The following is a 19,887-nucleotide window of genomic DNA, read 5'->3' as shown; positions in this document are numbered from 1 at the left end:
GATGGTGTCCTATATCCTCTTTTTGCAGCCACTTTGCGTCCACATTTTTTGCAAATTGGATATCTATCCTCAAGGACAACCACGCTTTTTTTCTACTTTTCATACTGGCCATAATTCGCTTGAAGCTTAGCTTTCAGCTTCAGCTGGGTCTGCGTCACCTTTCTTGCGCGTTTGTTCTCCCGCCCTTCAATCAATTCAGTAGTTTCCGGAGTGTGTGATTTTTTTTTTTCCCCCTTGTATTATTATTTTTTACTCAGTAACGGATATGATTTCAAATGTAGCGAAGTACAATACTTCAAAGAAAACGTACTTAAGTAAAAGTAAAAGTACAGATTTTAAAAACTACTTTAAAAAGTAGAAGTACACAAAAAAACTACTCAATTACGTAACGCGAGTAAATGTAATTCGTTACTTTCCACCTCTGGTAATAGTATTGTTAAATTCAAAATCAAATGTTAAATGTCCCCAACTAAGCAAGCCAAAAGCCAATGGTGAATAAAGGCGAAAAAAGGCGACAGTGGTAAGGAACCAAAACTCCATCAGGTGACAGAATGGAGAAAAAAACCTAGGGAGAACCCAGGCTCAGTCAGGGGCCCAGTCCTCCTTTGGCCTACAAACGAACAGTGTATGATTATGATTTAGGTGGCATAATAGGTCAGATTGGATTGGAACTTTTTGACAATATTTATTCAGTTCATCTGGTTAGGGGTCGGAGTCATCACGCCGGTATGGAGATGAGTTTCTTGAGGTGTCCATGAGGCCTTCACAGTGATGATGAGGCTGGCACTTTAGGGATGCGTTGTCGTCGTGTCCATGTGATGGTCCTTCATCAGATCTGGATATGGCCTGGATCTGGCGGTTTGCGGTAAACCTCGGGATAAACAGAGAGACTAATATTAGGGTAGACGCCATCCTTCTTATGATGTACAAAGTACATCAGGATTTATGGGAAGTGTTCCTGGTTCCGGCTGATCTAAACTATGCAGCCAAACATTGAATTATAGCAATCTATAATGTGTATGCTAAACCAAAGAGATGTGTTTTTAGTCTAGATTTGAACTGACAGTCTGTGTCTGCTTCCCGGACAATGTTAGGAAGATTGTTCCAAAGTTTGTGTGCCAAGTAGGAAAAGGATCTACCGCCAGCAGTTGATTTTGATATTCTAGGTATTATCAACTGGACAGAATTTTGAGATTGCAATAGACGTGAAGGACTATAATGGGTTAGCTCGCTCACGTACTGCGGAGCTAAACCATTTAGTGCTTTGTAAGTAATCAGCAATATTTTAAAATGTATACTATGTTTAATAGGGAGCCAATGCAGTGTTGACAGAACCTTGTTCTGGTAAGAACTCTAGCGGCTGCGTTTTGGACCAGCTGTAGTTTGTTTATTAAGCGTGCAGGGCAACCACCCAGTAGAGCATTACAATAATCTAGCCTTGAGGTCATGAACGCATTAACTAATTGTTCTGCATTTGTCAATGAGAGCATATGATGTAATTTAGATAGATTTTTAAGATGGAATAATGCGCTTTTACAGATACTAGACACGTGACTTTCAAATGAGATATTGGTATCAAAGAGCACACCCAGGTTCCTAACTGACGACGAAGACTTGACAGAGCAGCAATCAAGTGTTAAACAGTATTCTAGGTTATTGCGTGTGGAAGTTTTTTATCCAATAATTAGAATCTCTGTTTTTTCAGAATTTAGTAGTAGGAAATTACTAGTCATCCAAATTTTTATATCAGCTATGCATTCCGTTAATTTTGTGAATTGGTGAGTTTCGTTAGGTTTTGAGGAAATATAGAGCTGAGTATCATCAGCATAACAGTGAAAACTAATTCCATGTTTCCTAATGATATCTCCTAACGGTAGCATGTACAGAGTGAACAGCAGCGGTCCTAGTACTGAGAATAGTGGTACGCCATACTGAACTTTTGACCGATAAGACATCTCTTCATTTACTGCTACAAACTGATAATGGTCAGATAAGTATGATTTAAACCATGCTAGTGGAATTCCACTAGTGCCAACATAGTTTTCTAGTCTATTTAATAGAATGTTGTGGTCAATGGTGTCAAATGCAGCACTAAGATCAAGTAACACTATTAGAGAGATACAACCACGATCGGATGATAAGAGCAAATCATTTGTGACTTTAATGAGAGCATTCTCAGTACTATGGTACGGTCTAAATCCGGACTGAAAAGTGCTTTAAGTCTTTTCTGCTTTCACTACACTTTAGCGCCATCATTACGACATTGGTTACGGCTTTTGTTCACACAGCGCGCGTTCCGGGACTGATCCCGGCAATGTTACTAGGTCCCCAACCCGGCATCGATCCCGGCATCAATCCCGGGTCGTGTTTGCGTTCACACAGAAGGCGTTCTGGCAATTTCCCAGCAATTTCCCAGGATCAAAGCGCTGTGTGAAAGGGGCTCTAGAAAAATAAAGATGATGTCTGAAAGTTGCGGCTGGTCATCAGTTTGTGTAAATGTAAATTTTTGATCAATGTTTGCCACCAATGATATCATTTCCAAACCGTTACGCTGCCTCAGAAGTCTGTCCGAAATCAGTTTTGTGAGGTACCTTTTGTGCACAGACGTTGCTTGCAAAGTCATTAGGCTTCCTTGAGATGTGCAAAATCTGCGCAGAACCGATCACCGCTGATCAGCGCGTAATGCATGCCGGTTAGAAATGTGTCCGAGTGCGGTCCGCCTTGCTCTGATGTCATGCTGACATCGCAAGGCGCACATGTCGGATTCTGCGGTCGCGCGCAGTTGCTCTCCACCGACTGCGCTGATCAAAAGCATGATGGGAAACGACTTGCTGACGACACAGCTTAATGTTGATTGGTTTAAACAACCATGATGTATTGTTCTCTTTTAAAATGTTTGATTTTAAAACTCGGATATCATGTTTTATGTGAATAAGTTAGGTGTGAATATTCCCAAACTCTCGGACAGTGCGATCTCTATGGGTTATGCAATGTCATTTTATTATAAAAAGAAGAAAACACACAAAAAGCAAACAAACAAAAAAAAACACATAGCATATGTCTGTATTAAAGAAAATATGATTGATAAACACTTATTTGGAATGGAATTAAATAACAAGTACTGTGGGTGTCTTTTTCATTATATTTATTTTCATATAAAAGCAACAGAACTTAAATTACATCCAGTTTATTAGCAACACGTGCACGAGCATGAATCACGCGATATCCATCATTGATCTCGCAGGTGTCAGACCACTGCAAGAACTGTCAGGCTTGCCTTTGCTTTTTTCACTCCTCCTCTCACTGCAGCCGCCTACTCTCGCCTATATTTAAGGAGAGGCAAGGGACATCTCAAACAAGCCTATTGCCTGATAGGGCAGCGAGGCAACAAGTCAGCTGGTTAAGTTTTTGGACGTTGCCTATGACGTTGTCATACCCAAGTTTATTAGGTCCATGTCTAATAGATCCAGTGTGATTTGTTATGATCTTATAGGATTGCCAAAATCGCAGTCTGTAGCAAGGATAAAAGTGCATGAACACTTGAGTTTTGTTTACTAACCAAAAAAGCCTATAAAATTTGGATGTTTAAAAACCGCCGAACTGGCCCCAAACCAGATCCAATTTTGTCACCCGGCCAAACCAATTTTTATCGGCACAAATTTAAAACCGCCCAACCTGGCAACACCGGGAAATCTATGTATTTTATATCTATGGCTTTCCCTGCGCAATGTAATCCCCCCAGAGCCGTTGAAAAACATATTTATATTTAACGGCTCTGAATCCCCCATTTGCCAGCAATCCAATGAGAATGCAGAACAATGATGACAACAGAGCATAGATGCCAAAGCTGTTGTGGATCTCCGCTTACCCGAAACCCTCCATAACTGGCACAGAATCACAGATTTAAAGTGTCTGTCATTTAGGCTATTTATTTGCCGAGTTACATACGTATTACTTACATTTTATTTTGCAAGCTTTACGCTACACCTGAAAAACGATAAGGAATAGTAATTAGCGCGTCCACAAACTCATTCTCTCAATTGGCTTGGGTAGAGCATTCAAAGCTTATGGACTGCACGCCCCTAATTTTGTATCTGTGTATGTTTGTGTGTAGTCTTGTTTTCCCCTTCCAGGCAACACTACACAAAGAGGACATTTAGGCTACTCATAAAATATTAGGACAAAGGATCATTCAGGAAAATAGTATAAAAAGGCAAAGTTATTGTAATAAATAAACTGATGAAAAAACTGGTAAACAACCCCCAACAACAACAAACAAAGAGGGACCTGAGCCATATCAAGAGATCAAAATATCACAGACTTAGGCCAGTAAGAAACCACCTAGCATCCATCCAAAGCACCCTAGTTACCGTATAAAACACTAGCATATGGGCAAAAACATTGGTATGACATCTGCCTTGCATTAAGAAAGTATTACACTTTTATGAGTGGAGACATAATTGATTTCAGTATGATTAAACCCTTTTATTAACTGGTACTAAACAGTAAACGTCATTTGTGTGTGTTGTGTGTGTGTGTGTGTGTGTGTGCACGCATGTACTAGATGGCGAATATGATCCTGCCCGAGGATGAGAACTTCCTTCTTATCTTTCGTAGAGAGGCTCTGTTAGATAACAGTGTGGAGTTTATGAAGGTAACCTTTCACTTCACATAACCACACTCTCAATTCACTTTTTCATTTTAAAAAGTTTCCACATTTTCCATGATAGATCTGGAGGAAACATGATGCTGACAGCAGTGGTTACATATCAGCTGTGGAACTCAGGGTAAATGCACACACATGACTCACAGGGAGATTTATACTCCAAGCGTAATTAGAGGGTCGGACATGTCCACCACTTTTTGCCAGGGTCGATATTGTCCCCACCATTTTTTTTGCTGAAAATTTTTGGGTTTCACTTTATTTTGATGGTCCCTTTAACACATTCTGTTGTCTATAATTAACATTGCACCTTCATGTCTACTAACTCGCATTAGAGTATTAGTAGAGTATAAGTAGACTGGTTAGGGTAAGAATAAGCTGACATGTAGTTGCAAAGTTACTTATAGTCAGTAGAGTGTCTGTTGGAGGACCATCACAATAAAGAGTTTGCAGATATGAAGCAGATAGTCCACTAATGCTCTAATGAGAGTTAGTTGACATGTAGTTGCAAAGTTAGTTAACAGAATGTTCAAAAGGGACCATCAAAATAAAGTGTTACCAAATTTTGCAGCACGGATACCTAATGGAAATTAAACATATCCTGTTGACGTTTATTTGTCTTAAATAAGAGGCGATCTGGCGCTTTAATGTGTTGTTTTTGAAATCATGCTGAGTGTTCGTTGCCAATGTTATCAGTGGCAGCGGAACTTCCCCTTTTGGCTCACGCAGTCTTCACACAGATGAGTGCGTCAATCTATCACTTAATGCCGTTATGGAGACTCAATTCTTTCCGGAGAAATCACAAAACAAAATGTACACAAATGTGTTCCTGCACATGATATTGTCAGGAGCCAATCAGATCCCTCACATGTCACCACGCAAAGATCACTGTCCCCAGATTACTGATCACCTGCACCTGTTTCCACTCAGCACTCACTTCCCAGCCAGCACAAAAGCACCCGATTCACTCCCAGTCATTGTCAAGCCTCCAACAGGAACGACCCTTACCAGTCACCACTTGTCTCACTCTGAGCCATCCTTCAGCAACGGACGTAAAGTATACTTACCTGAAAGAAACTAACCTTGTTGTCCTTGTTCTGATGTTCCCAGGATCCGCTCCATTACTCATGTTCTCCGTTTCCTGGAATCCGCCACGAGTCCCGTTTCCCACTGGATGAGCTGCAAGAGAAAGGGAAAGTATCACTGAACTGGTGAGCTCATTGTCAAGTGCACTTCAAAGGATCTACTCACCTGGAATCCTTCCTGAATCACGCCTATCCACGAACGATCTGAAAAGAGAGAAGAACTCAAGTTATTGATCTGTGTTACCCGCCACGTTATTCCTTAAGAAGAGGATTCACTCACCTGGATGCATTCCTGCCACATATATCCTCTTCGAGATCACCGTTGAACTCCCGAAACCCTGCATACTTACCTCTGAGTTAAATAAAGATACATTTATGTTTATCACTTACCTCTGTCTCCGAGCCTGAATCCTGACAGAAGGCTTGACCTAACAACAGAAAGAGGTGAGAGATGAATTCCGGACAGCCCGCTGTTGCTACCAGCTCCACACCTACCACCGATCCTCCGACAGAACCCATTTTTACTCCAGTGAGAACTTCCGCGAGCGCCGCTTCTTCGATTACCTGCTTTGCAACTCCCCCGTCGCGCCCAGCGCCCTTCTCTGGCCGGGCGGAGGACTGCAACGGATTTTTACTCCAGTGTTCGCTAGCTCTGGAACAGCAAGTTCAGCTCTATCCCAATGAGAGATCGAAAGTGGCATTTATCATTCAGCAACTCTCTGGAGCAGCTCTGAGGTGGGCAGAGGCGTTATGGATGCAGGAATCCACAGTGGTTGCGTCAGTTCAAGAGTTTGTCAAACATTTTAAGGAAGTTTTCGGACGACCCGCGGATGATTCCTCATTTGGAGAACAGCTCCTACAATTACGTCAAGAAAAGAAGTCATTGACTGAGTATTCTGTGGAATTTCGCACACTTGCATCAAATAGTGGATGGAATGAGAGAGCTCTGATTTCTGTTTTCCGTCGAGGTTTAAACCCAGCTTTGCGCCTCCAACTGGCGATCTATGATGACAGCTTAGGACTTGAGAAATTCATTCAGCAAGCCAAGCGAGTCCATCAACGATCTTTGAGTTGTTACGCTGATCAGTCTCATCACCATCCTGTGTCTTTTCAGAATCCCGAGAATCTCAATCCAGAAAATCAAGTTGAAGAGATGCAAGTCCACACTTCAAAAATTTCTCAGGCTGAACGTGTTCGTCGAAGAGAGATGAAGTTATGTATGTACTGTGGTACCAAGGGTCACTTCAGACTTAACTGCCCAATTCGACCGGGGAAAATGATGGTAAGCTCAGTTTTTAATCAACCCATTGTCTCAGCACCACTCACGATTCCTGTGATATTGAAGATTCAAGGAAAACACATCTCTGCAACAGCTATCATCGACTCAGGGTCCGCGGGAAACTTCATTTCTGGAGAACTCTGTAAGAGGCTCAGTCTGCGAGAGATCAACACTCCCAAGTCTTACGCCATCTACGCTGTAACGGGTGAGTTAATTAACAAGACGAACGTTACTACCCAGATTGGTCCTATTCAATTGTGTGTGGGAGAGACGCACCAAGAGTGGTTTGAACCATTTGTGTTGCTAAACAGCCACACAGATCTCATCCTTGGTCGGCCATGGCTCGTCCATCACCAACCCACCATTGATTGGACGTCTGGGAAGATCCTGCAATGGGGATGTCAATGTCCAGAGATCAACGATCCAGTATCCCGTTCATCCAGTAACCCAAGGAACCAAGTGCTCAAAGTTAACTCCACGTCCATAGAGAGTCCCACGGAAAACTTGTCAACTAATATCCCAGCCTGTTATTCTAAGTTCTCTGACGTCTTCAATCCTGTCACTGCTTCCAAGTTACCCCCTCATCGACCATGGGATTGTGCTATAGACCTGATCCCTGATGCACGTCTCCCCAAGGGTCGGATTTACTCCTTGTCCATTCCAGAGCAAGAATCCATGAAGAAATATATCCACGAAGCTTTAGATCAGGGTTACATCCGACCTTCCACATCTCCTGCCGCCGCAAGTTTCTTCTTCGTGGCCAAGAAAGACGGTGGTTTAAGACCATGCATTGATTACAGAGCCTTGAATCAAGTCACTGTGAAGTTTAGTTACCCTTTGCCTCTCATACCTGCTGCTCTCGAACAACTCAGAGAGGCAAAGATGTTCACCAAGCTTGACTTACGGAGTGCGTACAATCTAATCCGTATCAAAGGAGGAGATGAGTGGAAGACTGCTTTCATAACCCCTGCTGGCCACTACGAATATCTTGTCATGCCATATGGTTTGGTCAACGCTCCTTCCGTTTTCCAAAGTTTCATGGATGAGATCCTCAGAGACTTTCTAGGGAAGTTTGTTCTGGTCTATATCGATGACATCTTGATCTATTCCAAGAATCCAATCGAACACCAGAGACATGTGTCTCTAGTCCTACAACGTCTCAGAGAATTCACTCTGTTCCTGAAAGCTGAGAAGTGTACCTTTCATCAAAGCACCATCGACTTCCTGGGATACATACTCAGCGATCGAGGAGTGGAGATGGACCAACAAAAGACCGAGACCGTCCTGTCCTGGCCAACTCCCAAGTCCGTGAAGGAGCTTCAGAGATTTCTCGGGTTCGCCAACTTCTATAGGAGATTTATCAACCAGTACAGTCTTCTCACTTCTCCATTGACCTCCTTGCTAAAAGGACAACCTAAGATCCTGCAGTGGAACCCCGAGGCTGAGAAAGCTTTTCATGCTCTGAAATCTGCCTTCACCAGTGCCCCTTTGCTTCACCATCCAGACCCTGAAAAACCATTCATGGTGGAAGTCGATGCCTCCACCACCGGGGTTGGAGGAATCCTGTCCCAATGTTCCAAGTTGTCCTCAAAGCCACTCCCTTGGCCTTCTTCTCCAAAAAGTTTTCTCCAGCAGAGGCAAACTACGATATTGGAAATCGAGAACTTCTCGCAGTAAAACTTGCCTTGGAAGAATGGCGACATTGGCTAGAGGGAGCCAAACACCCATTTCTAGTCCTAACCGATCATAAGAATCTCCAATACCTGAGAGATGCCAAGCGGTTAAATCCACGTCAGGCCCGATGGGCGTTATTCTTTACACGCTTTCATTTCAGGATTGCCTATCGTCCAGGATCCAAGAATACCCGTGCAGACGCTCTTTCCCGTATCCATGCCCCTGAGAGCCCTGTTGATCAACCTGAGACCATTCTACCCGAGAGGTTATTCTTAAATCCTATCCAGTGGGAAATAAACGAACAGCTTCAAGAATTGGCTCATCAGCAACCCAGAGTTCCCGGATGTCCTCCCGGGAAGATTCATGTCCCTGAAGAATTTCGCAACGCCTTGATTTCCTCAGCTCATTCTTCAGTGGCCACTGGACACCCAGGCATAACCAAGACCTTAGCCACACTTCAGGAGAAGTATTGGTGGGCTCACATGCGCCAAGATATCACTCAGTTCATTCAAGGTTGCATCCCATGTGCCATCTCCAAGGTCCCAAGAAATCTGCCAGTGGGGAAACTGGTCCCCTTGCCTATTCCAAATAGACCTTGGTCCCACATCGGAGTGGACTTTGTTACTGACCTTCCTATTTCTGACGGAAATACTTGCATCCTAGTAGCCATCGATCGGTTCGCGAAGGCATGCAAGTTCATTCCATTAAAGGGACTTCCAACCGCCTTTGATACTGCTGAGCTTCTCATGGAACATGTCTTTCGAAATTTCGGTCTGCCAGAGGACATTGTCTCCGATCGAGGGCCACAGTTCATTTCCCGAGTCTGGCGATCATTTTTCACTCTCATGAATGTGACAGTGAGTCTGTCTTCCGGGTATCATCCACAAACCAATGGACAAACCGAGAGAAAGATCCAGGATCTAGGTCGGTTCTTGCGCACATTCTGCCACTCCAACCAGAACATCTGGAGTAGGTACCTCATCTGGGCAGAATATGCACAGAATTCCCTCCGACAAGCATCCACTCAATTGACTCCATTCCAATGTATCCTTGGTTACCAACCTCCGTTATTCCCATGGTCCGGTGAACCTTCAGAAGTGCCCGCGGTTAACAAATGGTTTGAGGAGAGCGAACAGGTCTGGAACCAAACTCATCAGCACATCCGACAAGCTGTGAATAGACAACAGCAGTTCGCTGACACCCGCCGAAGATCCACGCCAGAATACCAACCTGAGCAACTAGTCTGGCTTTCCACTCGAGATATCAAACTGCGCCAGTCATGTAAGAAATTAAATCCCAAGTACATCGGACCCTTTCCAATTGTCAAGCAAGTCAACCCAGTCACTTACCAGCTCCGGTTGCCCCCAGAATACCGTATCCATCCCACGTTCCACGTCTCACTTCTGAAACCCCATCATCCACAGATTCCCCAGTCAGTCAACGAGGTCGAACCCGCAGAAAACCCCCCGATACCACCCGTTGAACCCGAGCCCATCTACCTCATCAAGGAGATCTTGGACTCTCGACGTCGGGGAGGTCAGTTAGAATACCTCATTGATTGGGAGGGATATGGGCCAGAAGAGAGAAGTTGGGTACCTCGTAATGATGTTCTTGATCCCAGTCTGCTCCTAGAATTCCATGCTCAGCATCCCGAGAAACCTGCACCACGACCCAGAGGCAGACCCCCACGACGTCGAGGTCCAAGGTCCGCTGGCGCGGACTCTGGAGGGGGGGGTACTGTCAGGAGCCAATCAGATCCCTCACATGTCACCACGCAAAGATCACTGTCCCCAGATTACTGATCACCTGCACCTGTTTCCACTCAGCACTCACTTCCCAGCCAGCACAAAAGCACCCGATTCACTCCCAGTCATTGTCAAGCCTCCAACAGGAACGACCCTTACCAGTCACCACTTGTCTCACTCTGAGCCATCCTTCAGCAACGGACGTAAAGTATACTTACCTGAAAGAAACTAACCTTGTTGTCCTTGTTCTGATGTTCCCAGGATCCGCTCCATGACTCATGTTCTCCGTTTCCTGGAATCCGCCACGAGTCCCGTTTCCCACTGGATGAGCTGCAAGAGAAAGGGAAAGTATCACTGAACTGGTGAGCTCATTGTCAAGTGCACTTCAAAGGATCTACTCACCTGGAATCCTTCCTGAATCACGCCTATCCACGAACGATCTGAAAAGAGAGAAGAACTCAAGTTATTGATCTGTGTTACCCGCCACGTTATTCCTTAAGAAGAGGATTCACTCACCTGGATGCATTCCTGCCACATATATCCTCTTCGAGATCACCGTTGAACTCCCGAAACCCTGCATACTTACCTCTGAGTTAAATAAAGATACATTTATGTTTATCACTTACCTCTGTCTCCGAGCCTGAATCCTGACAGATATACAATTAGGAATCATTGATGAAATTTTTTTATTTGAATGAGGGAAACTATATACTCAATTTTAAGACCTTTTTATTAAAGAATTGATTTGTATAAAACTATACGAGGGCAGATTAGAACACGGAATCTCTAACACTTATCAAAAGTAATGTAATGATCAATTATGTTATTTACATAAACGTTTTTTCTCAATGTGCAAAACGGTACACACGGGAAGGTTTTTTTCTTCTTCACAAGTCACTTTAGGGGCTCTGTACTATTCTCATCACAATTTCATACAAATATTTCAATCATTTCTTTCTCTTACCTTCTCTTTTCTGTTTTGTTTTAGTCTAGTCTAGATAAAATGCCTCCTTTTTCATGGCAGGGTTTCTTGAAGGACCTGTTTGAGCAGCACAAAAAGAATATTTCCCCAAACAAGTTGGAAGAATACACAGATACCATGGTAACATTGCTATTTTCAATTATGCATCATGGATTTATTTTAGTTATATAAACCTAAACTTCTCAACTATCCATATCTATCCATGCTTCTTAAATTGAGCTCATGTTTCATGTTAGTCTCGGTTTCAATATGTTTTTGGATTCCAATTGAAATAATCTAATGCAAAAAATAATACACATGCATTCAAAATAGGCAGTTAAAAACAATGTTAAAACAGCCACTTTAGAGATAGATTTCTCTTTAGGGGTAGTTTCTCCCAAGCATTGAGTGAATTAATCAATAAACCTAATTGTAAAGGACATTTAACCCTTAAAACATATAGCTTGACACATTCAATATACCCTCTCTTTACATTTAAGTACTGAATATTTTAACTGAAAATAAAATCACAATTTCATTATTTAAAAATCAGTCACGACTGGCAAGCAAGCAAGAGGAGATAAGGTTATGTTTGCAGCCTCCCACTTTATTTACAAAATAAAATAAAGAAAGGTAATTAACAACTAAAAAAAATGCAACAGCCTTACAATCAACATGTAAATACAATACAGGACAGAACTGAGAAAAATAAGGGTCAAGACAAGTCATCTTTATTTATAGTGTGCTTAAATACAGATGGTTTTAAATACAGCAGCTTTACAGTGATAACAGGAACATAATCTGTAGACTGTCTTTGTAAAACAACAAAGTTTGTTTTAGCTGTACAGCAGCTCAAGAAGAAAATAGTTTCCTTGTCCAGCTTAAGTAAGTCAAGTGTTGATTTATTTCGGTTGCAAAAAATCATTAGTTAGTCATTTAGTTCAGTTATCTGTACAGCAGTTCTGGAGAAAATGGTGATGTCATAGTCCAGCTCAGTTCAGTTCTCATCCATTAGTGTCAGTGCATTCAAGTCAATAATATTGCCGAATCCCCAACTAAGCAAGCCAGAGGGCGACACTGGCAAGAAACCCAAACTCCCATCAGGTGACAGAATTGAGAAAAAAAACCTTGGGGGCAACCAGGATCAGTCGCCAGTTCTCCTCTGGCCAACAAACGAAGAGTGTATGATTATGATTGAGGTAACATTACAGGTCAGAAGTCAGATTGGAATCGGAACTTTCAAAATAGTTATCCAGTTCCATCTGGTTGAAGATCGGATTCGTCACCCTGGTATGGGACGGGCTTTGTTGAGGATCTGTGGCTGTCGTGTCAATGAGGTCTTCACAGGGGATTGTCTAGTTGACACAATCTCTGCTTACACTTCAGGACCACTGCATTGTGGTCGTGTCTAGGCACAGGTCCTCCATCTGATCTGGATACGGCCCAGATCCGTCTGACTACGATAATCTCAAAATAAAAAGAGAGATTAATATTAGCGTAGATGCCATTCTTCTTATATAGTTACAAGTACATCAGGTGTTATAGGAAATGTTCCTGGTTCTGGCTGACCTGGTTTATGCAGAAATTGATAATGTGCTATGTGTATGCTAGGTAAAAGAGATGTTTTTAGTCTAGATTTAAACTGACAGAGTGTGTCTGCGTCCCGAGGAAGACTGTTCCAGAGTATGTTCCAAAGAGGAAAGGATATACAACCTGCAGTTTATTTTGATATTCTAGGTATTATCAACTGGCCATTTTGACGTGAAGGACTATAGTCCATTAAGAGCTTGTTCAAGTACTTGGGAGCTAAACAATTTAGTGCTTTGTAAGTAATTAGTAAGATTTTAAAATATATAGAATGTTTAATAGGGAGCCAAAGCAGTGTTGACAGAACTGGGCTAATATGGTCATACTTGTTTCTAGTAGGAATTCTAGCTGCTGTTTTTTGTTTATTCAGCGTGAAGGGCAACCACAAACTAGACTAGAGCATTACAATAATCTAGCCTTGAGGTCATAAACGCATAAACTAGAAACGTGGCTTTCAAATAAAAGATTGGTATCAAAAAGCACACCCAGGTTCCTAACTGACAACAAATACTTGACAGAAAAATCCATCAAGTTTTAGACAGTATATTCTAGGTTATTACCTGCAGAGGTTTTTGGTCCAATAAGTATGAAGAATGATAAGTATGATTTGAACCATGCCGATGCAATTCCACTAATGCAAACATCATTTTCGAGTCTATTCTAAAGAATGTTGTGGTCGATGGTATCAAATGCAGCACTAAGATCTAGTAACACTAATAGAAAGACGCAACCACGGTACAAGATGGTAAGAACAAATCATTTGTAACTCTAATGAGAGCAGTCTCAACACTACGATACAGTCTAAAACCTGCCTGGAAATCCTCGCAGATACCATTTCTTTCTAAAAAGGAACATAGTAGTATCCTTTTGTTCAGACTCATGGTCCATCCATAAAAATAAAATATAATACAATAATACAAATACACAACACAAAGTCAAGTCAAGTCATCCTCATTTATATAGCGCTTTTAACAATGTAGATTGTTTCAAAGCAGCTTTACAGAGATAAACATATAATTTAAGGTAACAGAGATTGGTTTGGTTTTATAGGGGCTCTTGAAAAATGTTTTTTCCAGCTAAAGTTAGTTTTGATTGATTCACTTCCGTCTAAATTATCATTTGTTATTAAATTAGGGGCCGCTAAGACGACACCGTTCTCTCTAAACAGACTTTAAACGTGAACCTGTGATAGACGCTGATGGCGTTCACATGAACATTAAGAATTGATTCTATAGTTATGTGCGTTTGAATATATGTGCACAGGTTTGTAATTCCTTACAAACCATGCCTAAACAAAGTACTTGTCTATAAATTTTGATGCAGAATTTTTATTTTATCTTATCACTTTGGGTAGGTACGCGAACCGAAAAATTCCACAACGCTTTATCTGTAGAGTGGTATAGGGATCCTCCATAGGGAGAGGCTAGTTGGCACTTCAGCACTGCATTGTCATCAGGTCCAGGCGAAAGTCCTTCGTCAGATCTGGAAACGGCCTGGATCCAGCAGGCTGCGGGAAAACCTCGGGATAAACAAAGACACTAAAATTATCGTAGATGCCATTCTTCTTATGATGTAACGAGTACATCAGGATATGAGGGAAGTGTTCCCAGTTCCGGCTGACCTAATCTAAGCAGCCTAATATTGAATTATAGAAGGCTATAGAGCAAGGGTCGGCAAGTAACTTTGGGGGCGGGCCAATATTTTTTTTAGCCAGTAGGTGGTGGGCCAGCTATACACGGAGTAGGCCTATGGACACAAATTAAATACTCTTAACGAACTCTGTCTCACCTCCCATTTCAATGTTGTGAATAATAAATTTGTAGCTTACAATGTTTTGGCAGTGATCGGCTTCTTTTCAACACGGGGCCTTTAATTCCATGTCACCCACCTCATCACATGATACAATGTTCAATATGTGTTGTTACGTAGGCATACAAGTAATTAGCGTGCAGAGTGAAGTCAGCTAAGAGGTAGCTGGGATAAAATGTCTTTGTGCAAAGGTCTTAAGAGGAAAGTTGACGACGAAAATAGAGTCTTTAGAGAGGAATGGAAAGAGACTTTTGCGTTCATTTTACTGGATTTCAAAAACGCAAAGCCGGTGTGTCTGATTTGCAAAGAAGTTGTCGCTGTTTGCAAAGAATATGACATAAGACAGCAATCATGCCTCATTCGTTTACAGAACCTTATTCCTTTTTTTTTATTAGTATTTATTCGGGACACAAACATACACACCTAAGGTTTAAGGAGGTCTGCGTCCTCAAGGTTCTATTCAGCAACCGCTTAAAATACACTCTGTGTTCACCCGCTTTATTTTCCGACCTGACGGGTCTGCAAAATTGGGATCTCGTTTCCAAAATCTCACATTCAAATGTCTCTAATGGAAAGAGAGAGATTAATGCCTAAAACAGTTATAAATGCTATACAAAAATTGTGTTCGTGTCAATATAAAATATTATTTTAACATTGTACTGTCAGCAGAGAAAAAAATGTCTCAGAAAAAAATTGTGAAAAATAAATAACATAAATTAAATAGGACAAAGCCTATCATTCAAATTTCTAAGCAACATAAACGAGAACCATATTGCCCTACTGACAAATGAAGTAGGCTATTTTCTGCCAAACTATTTCAAACATCCTTGCAAAAAAAGAATGTTGTTGACTGACAATGGTTTCAGTACCAAACAGCTCCTCAGAGCTAGGTGTACAGGTGATCAGAATGAAGTGCCCGCGCCGCATGATTCCTTATGGGCGTTTCACACAGTATGCGGCTGTGAAATCGCCGTGCGGCTACGGCTTTTCTCACGTAGTGGAAGAGTTTTGTGCAGCATTTAGTGAAAATATTTTTTATCAGGTAATACAAATAAAAATAGGCTGATTAAAAAAAAAAATTAAAAAATGACTTCCAAAATAATCCGGCGGGCCAGAATATATTGCTGGCGGGCCAGTTTTGGCCCGCGGGCCACCTGTTGCCAACCCCTGCTATAGAGTGTTATTTGAATGCTAGGGCAAAGAGATGTGTTTTTAGTCTAGCTTTGAACTGACAGACTGTGTCTGCTTCCCGGACAATGTTAGGAAGATTGTTCCAAAGTTTTGGTGCTAAATAGGAAAAGGATCTACCGCCAGCAGTCGATTTATATATTCTAGGTATTATCAACTGGCCGGAGTTTTGAGATCGCAATAGACGTGAAGGACTATAATGCGTTAAGAGCTCGCTCAAGTACTGGGGAGCTAAACCATTTAGTGCTTTGTAAGTAATCAGCAATATTTTAAAATTTATACGATGTTTAATAGGGAGCCAATGCAGTGTTGACAGAACCGGGCTAATATGGTCGTACTTCCTGGTTCTGGTAAGAACTCTAGCGGCTGCGTTTTGAACTAGCTGTAGTTTGTTTATTAAGCGTGCAGGGCAACCTCCCAGTAGAGCATTACAATAATCTAGCCTTGATGTCATGAACGCATGAACTAGTTGTTCTGCATTTGTCAATGAGAGCATATGACGTAATTTAGATATATTTTTAAGATGGAAAAATGCGGTTTTACAGATACTAGACACGTGACTTTCAAATGAAAGATTGGTATCAAAGAGCACACCCAGGTTCCTAACTGACGGCGAAGACTTAACAGAGCAGCCATCAAGTGTTAGATGGTATTCTAGGTTATTACGTGTGGAAGTTTTTTGTCCAATAATTAGAATCTCTGTTTTTTCAGAATTTAGTAGTAGGAAATTAGTCATCCAATTTTTGATATCAACTATGCATTCCGATAATTTTGTGAATTGGTGAGTTTCGTTAGGTTTGGAAGAAATATAGAGCTGAGTATTATCAGCATAACAGTGAAAGCTAATTCCATGTTTCCTAATGATATCTCCTAAAGGTAGCATGTACAGAGTGAACAGCAGCGGTCCTAGTACTGAGCCTTGTGGTACGCCATACTGAACTTGTGATCGATAAGACATCTCTTCATTTACTGCTACAAACTGATAGCGGTCAGATAAATATGATTTAAACCATGCTAATGCAATTCCACTAATGCCAACATAGTTTTCTAGTCTTTTTAAGAGAATGTTGTGGTCAATGGTGTCAAATGCAGCACTAAGATCAAGTAACACTAATAGAGAGATACAACCACGATCGGATGATAAGAGCAAATCATTTGTGACTCTAATGAGAGCTGTCTCAGTGCTATGGTGCGGTCTAAATCCTGACTGGAAATCCTCGCAGATACCATTTCTTTTAAGAAAGGAACACAGTTGTGAGGATACTGCCTTTTCTAGTATCTTTGACAGAAAAGGTAGATTTGAGATCGGCCTGTAATTGACTAATTCTGTAGGATCAAGTTGCGTTTTTTTAACAAGCGGTTTAATCATAGCCAGCTTAAAGGTTTTTGGTACGTATCCTAGAGACAAAGATGAATTAATGATGTTAAGAAGAGGATCTATGACTTCTGGAAGCATCTCTTTCAGTAGTTTAGTCGGTACAGGGTCTTACATACATGTTGTCGATTTAGATGAATTAACGAGTTTGCAAAATTATTCCTCTCCTATGGCAACAAATGAATCAAATTTTACCTCGGGGAGACTATAATGCACTCCCTGATGTGATGCCTTAGTAGACGGTTGCATAGTTATAATTTTGTCCCTAATATTATCAATCTTCTAAGTGAAGAAGTTCATAAAGTCATTACTGCTGTGTTTCTTGGAAACTTCTGGGCTTGAAGCTTTCTTTTTCGTTAGTGTAGCCACTTTTTCAAATAAATACCTTGGATTATGTTTTTTTTTTTTAATAGGGTTGAAAAATAAGCAGATCTAGCAGCTTTTAAAGCCTCTCTGTAAGCAATCGAGCTCTCCTTCCATGAAATCCGAAATACCTCTAGTTTTGTTTTCTTCCAGTTGCGCTCCATTTTTCTGGCTGCTCTCTTAAGTGGTGAGTTAAGAGAGCAGAATTCTTTGATAAAATCTTTATGGTGCCCTGGTGGCCTGTATACAGTTGCCAGCAGAATTCTCAAACTTGATTTATCGTGATTGATTTCCTAACTGACGACGAAGACTTAACAGAGCAGCCATCATCATTACTATATCAAATATTATCAATAGCCATCAAATATTACTATAAATTACAGCAACACCTCCCCCTTTGCCTTTCAGGCGAGGTTCATGTTTATAACAATAATCATGAGGGGTGGACTCATTTAAAGTAATGTAATCATCTGGTTTTAGCCAGGTTTCTGTCATACACAGCACATCTAGGTTATAATCTGAAATCATATCATTAACTATGAGTGCTTTTGAAGTAAGGGATCGAATATTCAGCAACCCAAGCTTTATCGTTTGCTCATCTGTATTATATCTATTTTTTATTTGTTGAATATCAATTACATTTTTAACCTTAGATCGGTTTGGACGTTTTTTGGATTTCCAAATTCGGGGAACAGACACAGTCTCTATATGATGATATCTAGGTGAAAGAGCCTCTATGTGATGGGATTTATCTGACCTTGGTGACGCGAGGCCGCTAGCAGACGGTCGTTTTAGTCAGTTTGTCTGCTTCCTGACCTGAGCCCCAGATTGTCATGTTTTGTCTCTAAGACTATGAGCCAAATTACTAGAGAGAAGAGCAGCACCATCCCAGGAGGGATGAATACCATCTCTTTTCAACAGGTCAGGTTTGCCCCAAAAACTTTTCCAATTGTCTATGAATTCTATATTATTTTGCAGACACCACTTAGACAGCCAGCCATTGAGGGATGACAATCTGCTAACTATCTCATCACTCCTTCGAACAGGAAGGGGGCCAGAGCAAATTACAGTGCCTGACATCGTACTTGCGAGTTCAAACACCTCTTTAATATTAATTTTGGTGATCTCCGACTGGCGGAGTCGAACATCATTAGGGCCGACGTGAATAACAATCTTAGAGAATTTACGATTAGCATTAGCCAGCACTTTTTAATTTGCTTTGATGTCAGGCGCTCTGGCTCCCGGCAAACATGTGACTATGTTGGCTGGTGTCCCTATTTTCACGTTCCGTGTAATAGAATCGCCAATTACCAGGGCACAATCAACAGAATTCTCAGTGGGTGTTTCACTGAGTGGGGAAAATAGATTTGTTGTGGTAATCGGAACGGAAGAGTGGTTTTTTGATCCGTGACTAGAGCGATCCCTCACTGTCACCCATCTGCCTGGGTGCACAGGCAATAATTCAGCCGGAACCAAATCATGTAAAGAGTTCACTATGCTAGGCGCATCCAAAGTAGAATCTAAAGCTCTAGCACACTTACTATCCTCAATTAAAGTTTGGATGCGTGTTTCTAATTCTGAAATCTTCTCCGTCAGCCTGACTGTTTCCTTGCATTTATCACATATAAACCCTATATTGCCGACGGGGAAGGCTATGCTAAACATGTAACATGAAGTGCAGGTGACAATAACAGGACAAGACATTACTCACCGTGTTTGTTGACTGATTCTTACTCACCTGGGCTTTTTATGAACTCAGAGGCGCGGGCGCGCGAGAGAAAAATAAATAAATAACTGAGCGCACGGGGGGCGCGTTAACAGGCTAGCGAGTTACTAGCGTGTTGTTCTAACAATAACGGAAGCTAGCGATGTCAGGTTAATCTGAGATGTTGTCTAAGCTGTATTTAGTAGTATAAACAACTAGAAATGGTAGTAAGTGATGGTTCAAAACAGAAAGAAATACAAAGCTAATACGAGGCTTAAGGGGCTTTCACAGAGGACGCGGAATGCGCTGCGCTGGCCGCTGGGTTCAGCGTTGCCCTTCAGATACAACGCGATTTGCGCTGCGCTATGCCAGAGCAAAGTAGGCGGAGTTTTCAAAAACCTTTTAAGCGGGAGTTCTATACTGCCCTACAAAACAAAAAGGCAGTAACTGCAT

The 19,887-nt window shown here is 41.6% G+C and overlaps 1 protein-coding gene across 3 annotated transcripts in view; it reads left to right on the top strand.

The window, feature by feature from the left end:
• scgn (secretagogin, EF-hand calcium binding protein) overlaps positions 1 to 19,887 on the top strand; it is a 64,250-nt gene that overhangs the window by 13,574 nt on the left and 30,789 nt on the right. For all 3 annotated transcript variants that reach the window (XM_077204846.1, XM_077204848.1, XM_077204847.1), the window contains exons 4-6: positions 4,565 to 4,654; positions 4,731 to 4,787; positions 11,471 to 11,548. In XM_077204846.1, the coding sequence (XP_077060961.1) occupies positions 4,565 to 4,654; positions 4,731 to 4,787; positions 11,471 to 11,548 (225 nt within the window). The remainder of the gene's footprint in view (positions 1 to 4,564; positions 4,655 to 4,730; positions 4,788 to 11,470; positions 11,549 to 19,887) is intronic.

This window comes from Siphateles boraxobius, unplaced genomic scaffold, assembly GCF_051911475.1.
Source record: "Siphateles boraxobius isolate OS27281-9 unplaced genomic scaffold, OSU_SipBor_1 12, whole genome shotgun sequence".
In the NCBI taxonomy this organism is placed as follows: Eukaryota; Metazoa; Chordata; class Actinopteri; order Cypriniformes; family Leuciscidae; genus Siphateles; species Siphateles boraxobius.
This window is presented reverse-complemented; position numbering and strand designations above follow the sequence as displayed.